Below are 16,572 nucleotides of genomic sequence, written 5' to 3'. Positions count from 1 at the left end.
GTTTAATAATAGCTGTTTTATAACAATAGCACACCTCTTCCACCAACCACTTCCCATGCATAAATATTATTATTATTATACAATTAGAGGAACGTTTTATAAGCATAAAATAATATACACATAATTATGAGTATAAATATATACAAATAAAATTAGGTTAGTCGTAATAAACATGAGAGTTAGTAATATTTAAATTTTCTAAGGGAATTGAAAAATTTTGTTTCCCGCCCGATCGCAATGGTACATCTGTAACAAAAATCAAATTACAAATTAGTATGTGCGTCCGAGACCCATTTCATTTTGCTCGTTCCACAGGAAAAGTACTTGGCAAGTACAAATAATCGTCGAAAAGTTTAACCTACAATTTTTATTGGTACATGAAAAATAAAAAATTACATCAATGACGACCGTCCAGTGAACATTAAATCTTTAATAGGCGGATTTTATTAGTACAAATTTTCAAATATAAAATAACCGACAGCTACATTGAACGAAATGAATATTACAAAAAAAACAATATTATACAAAATATAGTGTAGAGTTTCAATCTGGGAAATGGCGACGGTGTTTGCTAATCGTGTGACGTTGTATATTGTATTTTCGAAACGATTTATAACTGCAATGGAAACAGTGGAAAGTCGGTTTTTTACCACATTCGTGTTTTCTGTGAATCAAGTAGGAACCCTTTGTTCGGAACACTTTGCCGCATATGCATTTGAACAGCTCTCCAGAAACTGTCAGAAACCATGCAAAACAAAAAAACAAAATCAATGACAAATAAAAATGCAATTCTTATAAAAGTTTTTTATTTATAACTCATGGATTCGTTGCCAAGACAATAAAAGCTCCTACCGTGGTACAAGTCATATCTAGTTGAAATGGCAGCGGGTTAGCTGTCCAAATTACAATGCTACATCGACTTTTAATAATGAGCTTTATAACCTAGTCTTAACCCTAATAGCACCAGGATGTTAGAAATAACGGGAACTTCCTAGAGCTATTGGGCAACTAAAGATCGTTAGAAGGAGAATAGAAGAAACTAGTAGTGATGTGTAACTTGTCCAGTTTAGCTTGGTTTTTGAGCGATTGTTAAGATTCAAAATTGTCAGGGTTGCGTTTTCGTATACACGACTCTTATTACCGCTTGTATGCACGACGTTAGGAAAGAGATAAAAGATGAATTGGATAGGGGTTATAAATACAGATTACAGGTAAAACATTACACTTGCACAAAACTACTTACCAGTGCCTGATTTTGAAATTGGGCAAAATGGGCTCCAGATCCTAACTTATATTTGGGGTCTAAAGGCAGTGTGAAATTCTATCATAGTAAACAAAAAACAGATGAGGCCTCTCTCTAAAATTAGGGGCCCCAGGGTCTAAATGATAAATATAGACCTAATATACCCATTTTTTTTTGTGTCAGGATCAACGATATATTTTAAACAGCTGAACCGATTTCTTCATACAGCAAGTCTATAAATCAGAAATCAAACCTGAAAGATACTTTATTGGACCAACAATTTAAAAAGTACACCTCTTCCCTCTCAAAATAAAAAAAAAACCCAAAACAAAATACATATTTTTAAACTTAAAAATACGGCGTGCTATACTTTTTTTTAAAGTAGTCAATTTAGTTCCAAATTTGTAAGGAATAGTATTTATATAAATTCCTAGAAGGGGTGAGACATTTTTTCTTTATTTCTCTATTTGGAGCAAAGTTTTAGGATTCAAGATAGGACTTCAAGATTGAAAATTAGACTATAGTAAATTTCTTTGTATGGGTGAATCACTGAACTGTATACATGGAAGGCGCATAATGTATATTTTTCATATAATAAAAGTGACCTGCCTCGGAGGCCGCCATTTTGAATCAGTTTTCTTATTTTACTTACCGTATCTAACTTTATTTAGTGATTTTCGATGATGGTTTCTCACTTCATATACCTAACCTAACCGGTGATAAAAGGTAATACGATGTTATCAGATTTTTATCATGAAATAAATGGTATGTTACACCGTTTTATCCATGACAGGACTCAATGAGACTCCATGGCGGAATCCGTGTGTCGCCAATTTATTTTCACCATGCGCTTTCCGTGTAAATAGTTCAGTGGGGTGAATCGACATCGAGTTAGTCCATCGAAAAATATTTTCATTGTTTACATTAAATGGTTAATTACCATATATGAGAAACGACGGCAACAAATTATAATAGACAGACGGTCAACCCGAGTCGTATCAAATGTAATACTCAAAATTATATAACTTGAGCACTTCAACCAATTCTTATATTTATAACATCTAAAAATTCACAACAAAGCGTTTTTTTAAAGTGATTTTATCACATTTAGATATAATTTATAAATAATCGCAGACAACGCGATCTCCCCTCCCCCCAAAAAATACAAATTCGTCCTTATTATGCCCCGACCCCGCTATGCTCGCTTTTTTAATGATTTATTAATTTTTTTCATTTCCAAGGTTTAATTTAAAAAATTTAATTTAAGCATTACATTTCCCATAACAACAAATATGTAATTTCTGTCAAATTTACTTCTGTGACGGTTTTACTCGCTTTTGAAATGTGGGATGGTAATTCTTACAATTTACATACCTATTATAAACTTGTTTATGTATTTTAAACACTTCCAATATCTTAAGTCCAACAAAAACAAGAACTTATTTTTTTTTCTATTTAAAAATGAAAAAAATATTGTAGTTTTTAATATAAAATTATCAGAAACTTAATTTTTTATTTAGTTTGAACATATTTTTCTAAGTGATAGTTTTAAAGGATAATTTTTTAAATTCAAATAGCAACCCTCAAGCTTTATTTACTTATTAAAATCAAAATTATGTAACACAAATAATGACTATTCAACAACTAATTTTGGTTACGTTTAAAAAATGTTTTTGGCAAAACAGTTATTCCAAAAAAAATTACTGTAACCTAAAATTTGATTTAATTGGTGTGTATATACTTTTACACATTTGATTCAGTTATAAAATAAAAACTTTGTCAATAACTATTATTATCAAATAACAATAGTTCGTTTATTTGTATGCATTAACACAATATTTATTATTTTTTACACATATAATGTACTGGATAAACAAAAGATATGCATTTACGTAAATGTTTTAAAAATATTATTACATTTTAAATATTTTAATTTAAATCAATTAAATTATTTAATAGTACAATAATTATTATTTGTATTCAAGATTATAAATTACATAATACATAATGCATAAGACTTTCAATTTAATACTCTGAAGGAACAAGTGTAACATTATCAGTTCAAAAGTTACTTAAGTTAGTAATTAAAATCAATGTTGTAAATATTGATAAATTTACAGTTTATATGTATTAAAAATCAGCTTTGCTTGTAAAAAATAAAAGATATAAAAAATTAGAAGTATAAAGAATTAAGGTCAGTCTCGTGACGACAATTTTAATTCGATAGGTAGGCGAATTTAATATTCAATAGGAACCCAAAAAATAGTTTCAAATGCAATTGTGTTTTACTCTAAATACTCTAAGGTTTTGTTCTCCCAAATTCTAACTTAAGTATTATCATCATCATCTTCCTTCAACATAAAGTAAATATTATTTAAAAACACAATTCAAATACATAATATTTTATAAAAAGCTCAGAACATAAGAAGTGCTTCGAGTACCTAAAATTACTTGGTACTTGATTTTTCTTAACAAAAAAAAAAAAAAATTAGTTACTTTTAAAAATGCTTATTTTTTTAGTATTTCTGTAATTTATGTCTTACATTGAATTACTAAATAATATTTACAAATTTTCAGTTTATACAAACCATTATGAAAACTTTCTCATAATGAAATCATAATTATGACGTTTCAAAAGAACGCAATGGTTTTCCTGTAACCAATTGATTGTCCACAGCATATAAACAAATAAAAGTCATACTGTTTGAACAGCACAGCGGTGTTTGCAATAAGTGTGTTTTTGCAACGCAATTTTCTGATATGCTTTATATGGACAGTGATCGCATTTGAATTGTGGTTCTTTTCCACACTCTAGTCTCATGTGTAAACTCAAGCTTGTTTTAGATTTGTAATTTTTTCCACAGGGGCACACCCATCGGCCGTCGATCAATTGAACGTTGTGCATCAATACAGACGGCTTCCTGCCTCTGTGCGCCAAAAAGAAATGTATACCTGGTGATAAACGTTAACTGTGGTTACCTTTTGTGTTTAAAATAATTATTTTAACGACAAGTTGTATAAAAGCTAAGCAAATAAATATCAAGAAGTTCGGGTCATCAGTCCATTAGCTGAGTACAGTTTTCAAGTTGTGTTAATAATAATAATATCTTAATAAGTTGTTGTAATTATAATTTATATAGTAAAGATATAATAAATAGATTTTATATCTATATGATAGTTAAATAATATATAGTTCTAAGCAACAAAGAGGCTAATTACTGAACTGCGTTGCACCGTACTAACTCTTTTTTAAAAACCTGACGTTTAGACAGCAATGCACTGTCACACTGTGTAGTCGTCTTCACATACCACTTGTATTGTACCTAGATGAGTACTTATAGATGTACCTATATTAAACTATAATCTAAATGTATCTAATATATATATGTATAAATAAAAACATTATTGACTAGAAATTATTTTTATATTTAATTCCCTTTTCCACAAATTCGAATAATCTGTTTACAGAGATATTTTTCTTGAATTGATTATAAAAAAGTATATATCACAAATTATTACAGTGGAAAAGTGTGCTGTTGCATTACAAACAAAATTGTTATTATTATTATTATAGTTTGAACATAATATAAAAAATATATATATATATATATAAATTGCAACAGTAAAAAAGACATTCAAGAATACATACAGTGTGAACAAGTTTTTTTTTTACAATTCAAAATATTGTTTATCACAAAATATCACAGCGAAGATAAATAAATAACATAGAAAAATGTCTATACAAAAAAAAAGGACTAGATTCAAATTGTTAACAATAGTCAAATTAAAACGCTTTTCCGATAAATACAAAATATAAATAAGATAACATAAAATAATTAATAATAAAATAACTCAAGCGTTATTATAAGTATCAATTTTTTTTAACAATTGTTTCGATTTAGTGGGAAACATGAGGATTTTATGAACACTAACGTAATGACGATTTAATGAACTTTTTCGGAAAAACATTTTTAAACAATAAGAACAACGAAAAGTGGGCTTAAGCTGGCACTCAAACTTCTTGTGTTGGTTGAGCCCGGGCTTGGCAGTGTATGTACGATGACAAACATCACAACTGAAAACTCCAACCGAAACTAGGAAAACAAAATGATTAGGAAATTTATTCAAGAATCATTTAGACAAATAAGGAACCGCGTTAAAATGAGTTTAAACAGCCGGAGATCGCAACAGGACGGTTAATTAAAATAGTGATTACAAGGTATGACATCTCTTATTTTAAGAGTCAACACAACCTAGTAAATACAAGTATTCAAAATAAATTTTTTTTTTTTTTTAGTTACAAATGAAAAAAACAAATTAAATTGTATTTTTAATAAATATTATACAAATATAATTATTTGTTACAACAATGGTTTTACTTTCAATTTTATACTTGCTATGTCTAACAGATAATATTCTCGTTAACTTATGAAATTACCTATACATGTTGAAGCTTCTAAAGAAAAACAACAAGTTTATAATTGCCGACAAAAGCCAAACATTGCCTTGAGTTTATCTATGCTGAAGTATTGTTTGTCGTTGGCAATTTAAAATGTGTTGGTTTTCATAAGGAATGATTAAGGTAATAATTTGCTAAATTATTTAGTTTATAATAACTGGAAATTCTAAAAATGTATAATTTTGTTACAAAAAAATATGATTAATTTGAAATTGTGATTTCTGCAAAAAATCCGAGTAGCATAAATTATATTATAAAAAGACCAGTTTATTAAAATTTGACTTAAGTCTAAACTGTTAAGTTACATTATACTTGTTTTTACCAACCCGGCACTAGTCTGAAAAATCGGAATATAAATTTAATGAGTATATTAATATAAAATAAGCTTTTTTAAAAAGTATTCTTTATCAGTTTTTTAACCGATAACGTATTTTAAATCAAAAAGAAGGTCATGCAAAACCGAAGAATAACAAGTTAATTTCTTTACAATGATTTATCACTATAAATTTATTTGTCCTAACCTTTCTTAACTTTTTTTATAATTTATAAATAGTGGCAAATTTTAATAATTTTACTTATTTCAAGTAAATATTCCTGAAAAATATAAAATGATACAAACTACATAATATTATTTCTAATATTAATTAATTAATTAATAGATAAATACATAAAATATATGCTTAACTTTATTTTACCTAAGCAATCTTCTTTTCTGTACTGATTTATCCACTTGATAGCTGTAAATTTAATTTTACATGACAGAAGAACAAATAATAAAATATTATGGTAAGGCAAAAAACAGAATTTTTGTTACTCACTTTTACATTTTTTTTCACATGTTTACTCACTTTTTGTAAATTTTTCTTCCTAAAACAACTGCTAGGTATGGCATAAAAGAACATTATGTATCAATTAGATACATTAGATAAGTATACAATTAAATACAGTGTTATTTAAGTATACAAACCAATATTAAGAATATAATATACCTTAATTCTAATACCCTTGGTTACCAATACTTACGTGATCAAATGTAGATAAATGTATATGATGCACATTATAATATATGTAAATTATCCGACTTTAAATTTATATATTTGATAAAAAATTAGTTTAAAAGAATTGGAAATCACTTTGTAACAAACATGCACTTAAACACCAGTTAACAGATTTTTTTTTAAAACACATAACATTGAAAAAAATTGATAAATTAATTCTTTACTTGCTGATAACGATGCAAAATTATCCCATAGTTAAAGAGTTAAAATCAAATTTATTTTAAACATTATCCTAAATTTTGTAAAAAAAAAAATTAACTAGAGAACATATTATATATTACTACACTTGGACATTAAAAAATAAACTTATAAAATAAATTGTTAAAAATACAATTGGCCAGATTCAAACAAATCATTTAAAAAAATTATTGCGTGAAGTGTAATAAGATTATTTAAACAAATTGCAATTTAAAATTAATATAAAATTTGAATTAATTATAATTTTTTTTTTAAATACAATTTAAGTATATTAAAATTGTAATAAAAAAATAACAAAATTGATGAACACTGATAAAATATGCCAATTAAGAATTAATTATATTGATAAATATGAAAATAAGCACAAATAGTATATTAATTTACATGCAAATGTAGTTGGTGTGATAATGTAATAATAACACAACGCTTAGAAATATGTAAAGTAAGGAAATTTACATAATTCTAATATAGCTGTTTCACCATTACATGAAAAAATTACATAAAAACCACGCTTACGATCAGTAGACACATTTTATCAGCTACATCAAGTATTTGAAATAACAAGAGAATTTGTTTCCATTCAAATTTAGTACACACTGTACTGAAAAATCTAAATTTGTAAAAGTAGAAGTATTCTCTTTTTAGTATTATTTATGCTGATTTTTTTTTTTTTTTTACTATTAATATTTTAACCTATAAATTTGTTATTGTTAAACTATACTATTAAATTAGATACGATACTGTTAAATTAGAAAAACGGCCATTAGTATTTAACCTATCGTGTTTCATTCTAGTAAAACCCAAAGCATAAATATTCTATTTTATATGTATTAATTTTAAATATAATTTACACTAATAATAATAAGTATTATTTACGCAATATTTTTTTGCCGTATTGTTTAAATATTTTGTATATTAATAAATTGTAGTTGGTTTTGGTACATTTTTAATAGAATCTAATCAAATTTCTAAAATTATAAATAAAAGTGCCAAGTGTATTAATATAATTTCATTGTCTCCTCAACAAACCTTTTAACACATTCTTGAGTTATTGGCAACATGAAGAAACCTGAAAGCGTAAGCCCTAGAAAATAATAATATACTATAATATTTAACTAATTAATTATCATTTAATATGTTATAATTAATAATATATTAATTTAGTCTAGTTTTATTTTCAATTTAAAAATTTTTTTATACCATATCTCTCAATAAATGGTCTGTTAAATGGATATTACATTTTTTTTACAGAAAATTCTTGGTTGTTTATTTAAAATTAAAATGTTATTTTAGTAGTACACATTTACGATAATATATTGGTAATTAGAGTTATTAAAAAGAACAATTTAGATGAATTCAATCAAAATTGGTTTATCCTATTAGAATAACTAAATAAATAGAAACTAATTCTGATATATTTCTGAAATTTTTAAACATTTCAAACCGAGGATATTATACTTCAAAATGCAATGAAAAAAGAGCACTTGCTCTAAATGAAGTGTATTTTTCTTTCATTTATGTTAGATAATATATAATAGAATATATATATATATATATTTATATAGAATAAAATAGAAAAAATGAGAATAGAAAAAATATATAATTTATAATAATGCTCATAGATGAGAATTTGGATTTTTTGTTAAATGTTTTTTTAACGAATAACATTAATGAATGTTATAAAAAACCGAAAACAAAATAGGTTATATTAAAATACATTTTTAAGTAAACATTAATATTTCATCTAAAATAAAACACCCTAGAATGACAAATATATTCGATAAATGTATTAACTGTTAATACAGAAATACTTATAGACAATTATATAAATTGTAAAAAAATCACTTTTTTGGAATAAATGAAACTGTTTGTATTGTCTTAAGCGTAGTCAGTAGAATATAAATAATTAAGCTCTATGATTATGCATAATAGAAAATGCAAATTACTAAGTAAGTCAATCAATAGTTTGAAAAATTTTAAATAACTTATATTGAAGCATAATTATTGTTTACTTTAAGATAGAACTATATGCATATATTCAGCATTAGAAAAGAGCGTAGAACTCTTTATTTCAATAATTAAATAACAAATTATATATTTTGATTATTAATTTTAATTTTCTGTAATAACGAATATATTATAATATAATTAGATAAATATATATTTTTTTAAATACAATATTGTTTAGTAAGAGCTTTAAAAGGTAACATTATTTTAGCAAAGTATATAGTTTTACAAGTAATTGTTAATAGCAAGCCATATATTATTAGCAAAGCAAAACTTACCAACAACATCTTCATATTCTTCATGGAGACAAGAAATTAAATATTCTCTAGTTTCATAACTTATCATATAATTATTTATAATTAAACTTGTGGCTTGGACATCATATTATTTAAAATTCAAATTTACAAAAAAATGTGTTGTAATTTATGTTTATTTAAACAATTTACGATTCAAATAATGTAAAATTTAAGTTAATTTCTAACCCAAAATATTCAATTCAAACATATTAAGTGACTATTTAAGTTATTGTAATATATTAAAATTAAATAAAAATAATATGATGACAACCATTAACAGCCAGGATAAGTAAATCGCTAGCACACCAAACAAAACAATATACTAGACTAGCGCATCAAGAATATGTAATCATTTTAGTTTGGAATTAGGGGGAATCTCCGGCTGTTTTATTTTACTTTTTGAGAAATTCACTTACCTCGCCTGTTAGTGATTTGAAACTTACTAGAATTGTTTGTTACCAAATCTGAAACAAAATAAACATTTACTGTAAATATTGTTACACATTGAATAAGATTAAATTTAATTAATATAATGGAAATATATTAATTAAAACTAAATATTAAAAATTAAAGCATATAGCAAAAAGCAATTTTTACAACATTAATAAAGTATTCACAGTTTGGCTCTATTGTTTGTAAATAAAAATTACAAATCATACAAATTATTCATTTATGAAATAGACAAGCTATTTCATTTCAATAAAAATCAGGTCAAATACTACGTATAGTATACTTAGTTGAATTTTATACATCAAATTTATTGAAATTATTAAGAGAAAGCCACAATAATAAAATTTCAGTTATAATACTTGTATATACAATGTCTTTGAGGGGCTAAAAGGTTGAACTTTAAATCTTGACTTTAATGCAGTGTTGCATATAAGTTTTATAGTTTTTCTAATAAATATAATACACTTGAGTAAGTTTCGGATATATCCACGTCACTAGTTATATGCCAACGTGACCATACTCAGTATGGTTACGGCAGTTGAACAGTCGAGACCACTATCACCCTGAAGATGGACTCTGCAAAGAGTCCAAAACGTCAGCATAAAACCAGTGACGTGGATATATCCAAAACTTTCTCAAGTGATATATTAATCCACGAAAGTTTTAACGCATTCATAAATATAATACATTTTCATCAACTAAATAAAAAAAAATTGCCTTTTAACCCAAATTGAGAAAGTTGTAAACGTCGGAAAAAAATTTAAAAAATGATCCTTTCAATAAATTTTACCTTAAAGTTAGTTTACAATAAAAATTCAATATTTAATTACTCTTAAATAAGTTGGCATATTTAAAAAAAAAACCTCATAAATTGAAGATGATTTAAGCTAATAGGTTTATCAGTTTTGATCGAATAATGTCAAATGTATGATAAGCTTTTATTTTAAAATTTAAATTCAATAAAAATTTGCCAAAACCCGACCACTACAACAAATTGTTGGTCCACTGAATTCATTAATAAATTAATTTCAAATTTTTAACAATTAATTTTATTTATTAGTAAAGTATTTTTTGGAGGAATATTATTAAATTTACCTATTTAAATATATCAGTTTTTTTTTTTAAATAAATAATTTTGTTCTTTTATTGTTATTTTTAATACTTGTGAGTACTATTGAGTTGGTTAATCATTAATATGAAAATTGAAAATCAGTATTACTTAACAAGTATTAGTTAACCGGCCTACTTGTATTTAGAATAAATTATTGCCAGGGAAAGTAGCTAGTCCACCCTGTCCTAAAAACTTTATGAAATACTTATTTAGAAGTCTGATAAAATTTTTAAAACAAATACACGATGACATAAAATAAAACCCTGGCTAGTAACTCGTTCAATTAATTTAGTTAATTTTTTGAAATGTATGGTACACAAATTTGCTAATTTTGTATGAAACATGAATGCTTTTTTTAATACAAAAATAAATAAAATATTATAAACCCTTCCCCTCCCCTAAGATAGAATAAACATTAATTATTTATTTATTTTTAGGCAAAGTTAAGGAATAAGAGACAATTAGATTACTTTTGAAAAATAATAAATATAAATAAATATTAATTATGAATATTAATTTATGAATATTTGCTTTATAATAATTTATAAAGCAAACACTTGGTGAAGATATGAAACATAGGATTAAGTGTGGTTGGATCAAGTCGAGAGAAGCGACAGTTGTTTTATGTGACAAGAGAATTACGATGAGACTTAAAGGTAGATTCTACATGAGTGTGGTGAGATACACAAATAGATCTAAAATAGAACAGAGAATGAGTTTAGTTTATTAAAAAAAAAAAAAACCCTATACAATATACAAATAACTACTAATACAAAAGAGAAATTTAACTTTATTGGACCTTTAATTAAATATTTAAATATACCTTCCAATTCAAACTCAAAATTCTATAAAGATATGGCTAATTCCAAATGATACAAAAAAAATTGCATTAGGTAGGTACAATATGTTGTTCCCACAGAATGTTATGTCAATATTTTGCACCTGTGTTTCAAAAGTGACATAAGTTTAAAAATTGACATTTTTAGTAACTATCATGGTAATATGTGGGTAAACAGTTCTCAAAGTATGCGATCAAATTTGAAAAAAAACTTTTAGTTGTATATTTTGAGACATTTAAACTTAACAGTTTTTTGCATTTTTCACAAAATATTAATTTTTGGCTTGTATCACTTTAAATATGTGTAATAGGTATGTTAATAAAATTAAAAAGCTTACCATTAACAGTTTTGTCCTTCGTGTTTTTCATGCCAATTGCCTCCATGCTATCTTCATTACTATCAGTTGTCATCTTCATGTAATTGAAATTTGTACAAATCAAAGTATTGGTAGAATTATAATATTCACTAGATTCACGTTTTATACTATTTTCAATACTAGAAATAGTCGATTGTTTGCATTCTTCTTTAATTATTCTTTGGATCTTACATGGTCTTTCTTGTTTCAAGTCAATGTCTTGTTCAACAAAGTGAGTGTTTTCATCTAGATCAGTATGATATTCTTCAACATTTAAATTTTTATCAATTACAGAATGGTCATTTTCATTTTTAGATTTCTTAATATACTGTATGACATTCATAGTAACATGATCAATCGTAGACATCTTTTTCACTTGTAGATTGATTCCCAGATTAAGAACATAAGTCATATCTTCCTTTGACGAAGTAGCTGCGCAACCAGAGTACATAAATTGAATTAACACTTCCAAAAAAAAATAAGGCACTTCAGCTATAGTGATGACTGGTTCTGGACTCTCGTGGTTTTCCAAAATTGTCTGAAACATAAGACAAAACGATTACTTATAAGAAAATATATTTAGGTAATTGTAAAAATCTGTTAATATTCAATTTGATCAAACAATATAATAGAAATTATAACTATTATTAATTTAACGAACCCAAGCCTTAACATTGTGTATTAGTAGGTTCAAAATTTAAATAAAAATACCATAATATGCTACTCAATTGAAAATTAAATCACTATTATAACAAATGATTTGATGCTAATTCACACATTTGTGAATAGGGTCAGGACTTCACGAGTATGTGGCTCGGTTTAATTAAGTACAATAAATCAACATACAAAATGCTGATAATTTATCAAATATTTGAGAAATATCATAACTTATGCTAAACATATAGATTCAAGAGAAAATTAGTGAACAAAAAAAAAATTAGTCAGAAAGACAAAATCCTATAGCGAATATTTATAGCTTTAAAATGCCAGAACAATATAAACCAATACAATTAAATCGACGTTAGTTTTCCCCTAATATACCTAAATAGCTAATTTAAAATAATATAAAAAATATAATTATCTTTTGGATGAAAATTATTGACAATTATGACTATGAAAGTAATTGACATTTTACCCAAGAATAAAAAACATGAAAAGTCTAATTTTTAAACACTCAAGTTGTCTCAATTCTAACTAAGTTTTAAATACTATAAAATTATTAAAGTACCTAGCAGAAAAAGTGTCAATATCCATTATACATTAATTATAAAGCAAAAACATGCTTACTGAGACTTCATTAATATACTTGTATGATTCAATATTGTTTATGGTTTTGTTGCTTTATTAGGTTATTCAATAACTCAAATGCTTATCTATTGATAAGGTTTGATAAAACATAAACAACTACTATTTATTCAACCATTAGGATCTACATGATGCTAAAACTATGAGATAATCTGGGTAACTTGAATCCATTAATATTTCATAGAAATAAATATAATTATCAATATGTACAGTTGTTACAGGTATACTAGCAGTTTAGTATATAAGGTGATAAGTTTGATAAGAACTAAAATAAGTAGTTAAAAAGTACCTGTGGTAAACTAATGCAGAAAATACCTAATGAATATAATTTTATACTGATCTTAAATATGTTGTATACATTTATTTGGCTCTATATTAAAAGTGAAACATTTTTAAAAAATTTCAACCAACGCTTTCCAAACTGAAAAATTTGTGCAGGTCTTTTAACTCCAATAGAAACCTACCTACTTAAATCACATTAGTAAACATAGACAAGACTTATTTTACAGAGGAGGACTGAAGTACTTATAATCGGCAAAGCTTACAGATAAATCTTAACATTGATAACAGCGTCATTGGTGTCACTGTACAATATAGTATTTGACAAATACTATTTCAAAACTGTGAAAAAATCAAATTTGAGAATACAAAAAGATAAAACGTATTGGTAGGTAGAAGACTTTCGTGGAGGACACATTGAAATCCGTAGTTTAATCTGTGTACGAACCGATAGGTTGACGACGAATACGTATCAAATTAATAATAGGAGAATATGCATGACCGATCAATACAACGTTAACAGTATATAATTTACATTTGAATTATGTACCTCTTAGATTGGTGGAGAACTCGAGAGAAGTTCATGAAGGGGAGAAGTTGAAGAACTCGAACCAGTATTAGTGATAAGCCTAGGGGGGCACGTCTATATGCTTTGGTGTGTTACACCGAAACGGGTTTCCCGCCAGCGATTTGACACTTACCGCCAAGAAAGGGCTGTTGATGGACAACACCAGTCGATGGACGCGTAGCCGGCGTCCATCCGACGACAACAGTGTACAGTCGGCCAACGAGTCGTCCGCGGTTAACGGGTTGTTCTGGCGGACAGCGTTGCGGACGCGGCCAGGATGCCCTGTGGATTTGATGGTGTACATGGCAACGGCGGAAACACGAACGCAAACGCGGAAACACAAAACGACACTCAAAACTGGCGGCGGCGGGCGGACGAGATACCGGTGGCCGGCGAAAAATTGGGAAAATTCGGACAACGGCAAGCGACACAAAAAATGGACCGGGGACACGGACGACCCGTCAACGCGAAACCGTACAGAACATGACATTGGAACGGTGGCGGAGGGAAGAAGCCGTGGCAGGGTGAAGGGACGCGGGCCGCGGGGCCATATCACAATTCACAGTAACGGTCGTGGAAGAAAAACCGCGTTCGTCCCACTGTCGGCCGGCTGTGTACCGAGGGGGCGCCCGTTGGGACACGCACGATTCACGGCGATCGCCAGGGTGGAGGCACTCGTCGTTTTCGGCAAGCCGCAACGTTCGCTCAGCGGTGCGGCCGCTTGGTACAATGTGACCAACCTACGTCGATGAGCACGTTGACCACCGTATCCGGTACCTACTACCGAGGTCAAGGTCTCGTTCGCTGTACTCGAGTGTGTGTGTGCGTGCATACAAGGCTTAAGTAGTTCGAAAAACAAAATAACTAACATTCAAAACAAAAAAAAAAAAAGGTGGTAAATAGTTCTGTCAAAACTTGTTGGGGAAGGGGATTTGCTTCCATTTTATATTTTTGTGTAGCGCAAGCGGCCGCTGGAAGAAATTCCGTGAATCGAAAGATATCATTACTTCTCGGTATTAGGAAATGAAATTTTTAAACGCGCGTTTTTGAAATGTCGACTGATATAATACAGGTTCCTACACGAGTAGCTAGTAACACCTAATAACTTGCCTTCCACAAATAAAAGTAATTAATTATACAATTTTAAAATGTTGAAACGCGCATTTCGAATCTCAAAAATCTATAATATTACGAAACTTGTTTTTTAATCAAATCATTATTTGTAATTTATATTAAAATACTAACCCCTGTTAGTATTTTAATATATGGCCATACTTTCTATAGGCAAGTGGTACGTGTCTATGACCTCCAAATAAAAGGGCCTCACAGCTCACTTCAAATACACACTCTTTATAGCTAAAATATTTATAGAAAAAAAATTATTCACGTAACAAACCAAAGAAAACATATTTTTAAGAATAAATTAGGTATTCAAAATATTCAAGTTAGTTTTCCTTTTGTATACCTAACAAATTTGTTAGGTACAATATACATTACCTGTAATAATAATAATAATAATTTCAATTTATAATAAATAAATATTTTATTTCTTTTTATTTAGTTAATGAACACTCGAAGGCATAAGGTACAGTTTGCTATAAGCAGATGTAAACAATAATAAAATAAAACTACCAAACCATAAACTAATCTCTTTCTCTAATAATATTTCTAGTTATGTGAAAAATATCATTATTATTTATATTATTATATGAAGCTCATGCCCTGTAAATAGGTTGGAATGTCGGACGATTTCTAGAGTTGTGGGAAAGAACAGGTACATTAATTAGGCAAAATAGAAAATACATTTTAAAAACCACAGATTTTTTTATACCTAGAGTTGCTGTGAAAAAAAATTGATTGAAATATGAAATGTGGTAAGTACTTTTATGGGCCAGATGGTAAAAATTAACAATATTTTTGTGACACCTACCATTTCAAAAAAAAAAATTTCATTACTCAATCAAGTGCTTCTTAGTGGTAGTAGTAATATAACAGTAATCGGGAAAAACAATTTTGGGGAGGTATTTTTAATTTTAATTTAATTTATGAAAAGGTGCCCCAAATATATTTTACCTTATGGCTCAAAATGCCTAAATCAGAGCCTGTATACCAATCATACACACGTAATAAATTTAAAAACTACCTTGGAATTTCTACTTGGTATCTTTTAAATATTTTCCAAAAATGTATACATTTTAAATCGAAAATTACTTGGGTGTACGTATTCAAAACTTGTTTCAATAATAATTATCACATAAATTATTTATGTGTTTTAAATACCAATTATGGTAATCAAAGCGTTTGATAATAAGAGGATTCAAAACCTCTCTTTATTTATGTTTTCTGCAAATTTTTTTTCGAACTTTACTTTTTATTTATTTAACTTTTATGTTTGTTTTTAAAT

At 27.4% G+C, this 16,572-nt stretch overlaps 2 protein-coding genes across 52 annotated transcripts in view; both read right to left on the bottom strand.

Moving 5' to 3' along the window:
- LOC126839087 (longitudinals lacking protein-like) overlaps window positions 1–16,572 on the bottom strand; it is a 143,012-nt gene that overhangs the window by 85,357 nt on the left and 41,083 nt on the right. Inside the window, exon 5 of one of the 50 annotated variants that reach the window (XM_050574117.1) lies at window positions 411–734. The exons of 48 other annotated variants lie outside the window; for them this stretch is intronic. In XM_050574117.1, the coding sequence (XP_050430074.1) occupies window positions 544–734 (191 nt within the window). In that variant the 3' untranslated portion in view covers window positions 411–543. Of the gene's footprint in view, window positions 1–410; window positions 735–3,923; window positions 4,196–16,572 lie in introns of those variants that run through there. One more of the 50 variants, XM_050574076.1, reaches the window with a different exon arrangement.
- LOC126839093 (zinc finger protein 809-like) lies at window positions 4,202–14,766 on the bottom strand. 2 transcript variants are annotated; one of them, XM_050574130.1, is made up of 4 exons: window positions 14,151–14,277; window positions 11,999–12,554; window positions 9,678–9,725; window positions 4,202–5,337 (listed from the first exon to the last, which is right to left on the bottom strand). In XM_050574130.1, the coding sequence occupies exons 2-4, from the start codon at window positions 12,465–12,467 to the stop codon at window positions 5,096–5,098; spliced, it is 759 nt and encodes a 252-aa protein (XP_050430087.1). In that variant the 5' UTR covers window positions 12,468–12,554; window positions 14,151–14,277; the 3' UTR covers window positions 4,202–5,095. The 2 variants fall into 2 exon arrangements, with proteins under 2 accessions (XP_050430087.1, XP_050430086.1); XM_050574129.1 differs by lacking the exon at window positions 14,151–14,277 and adding an exon at window positions 14,302–14,766 and having other exon boundaries at window positions 4,743–5,337.

This window comes from Adelges cooleyi, unplaced genomic scaffold, assembly GCF_023614345.1.
Source record: "Adelges cooleyi isolate 19-005CV unplaced genomic scaffold, UGA_ACOO_1.1 ACOO_flye_CR_arks_rails_tigmint_CR_PRNA_30, whole genome shotgun sequence".
NCBI lineage: Eukaryota > Metazoa > Arthropoda > Insecta > Hemiptera > Adelgidae > Adelges > Adelges cooleyi.
This window is presented reverse-complemented; position numbering and strand designations above follow the sequence as displayed.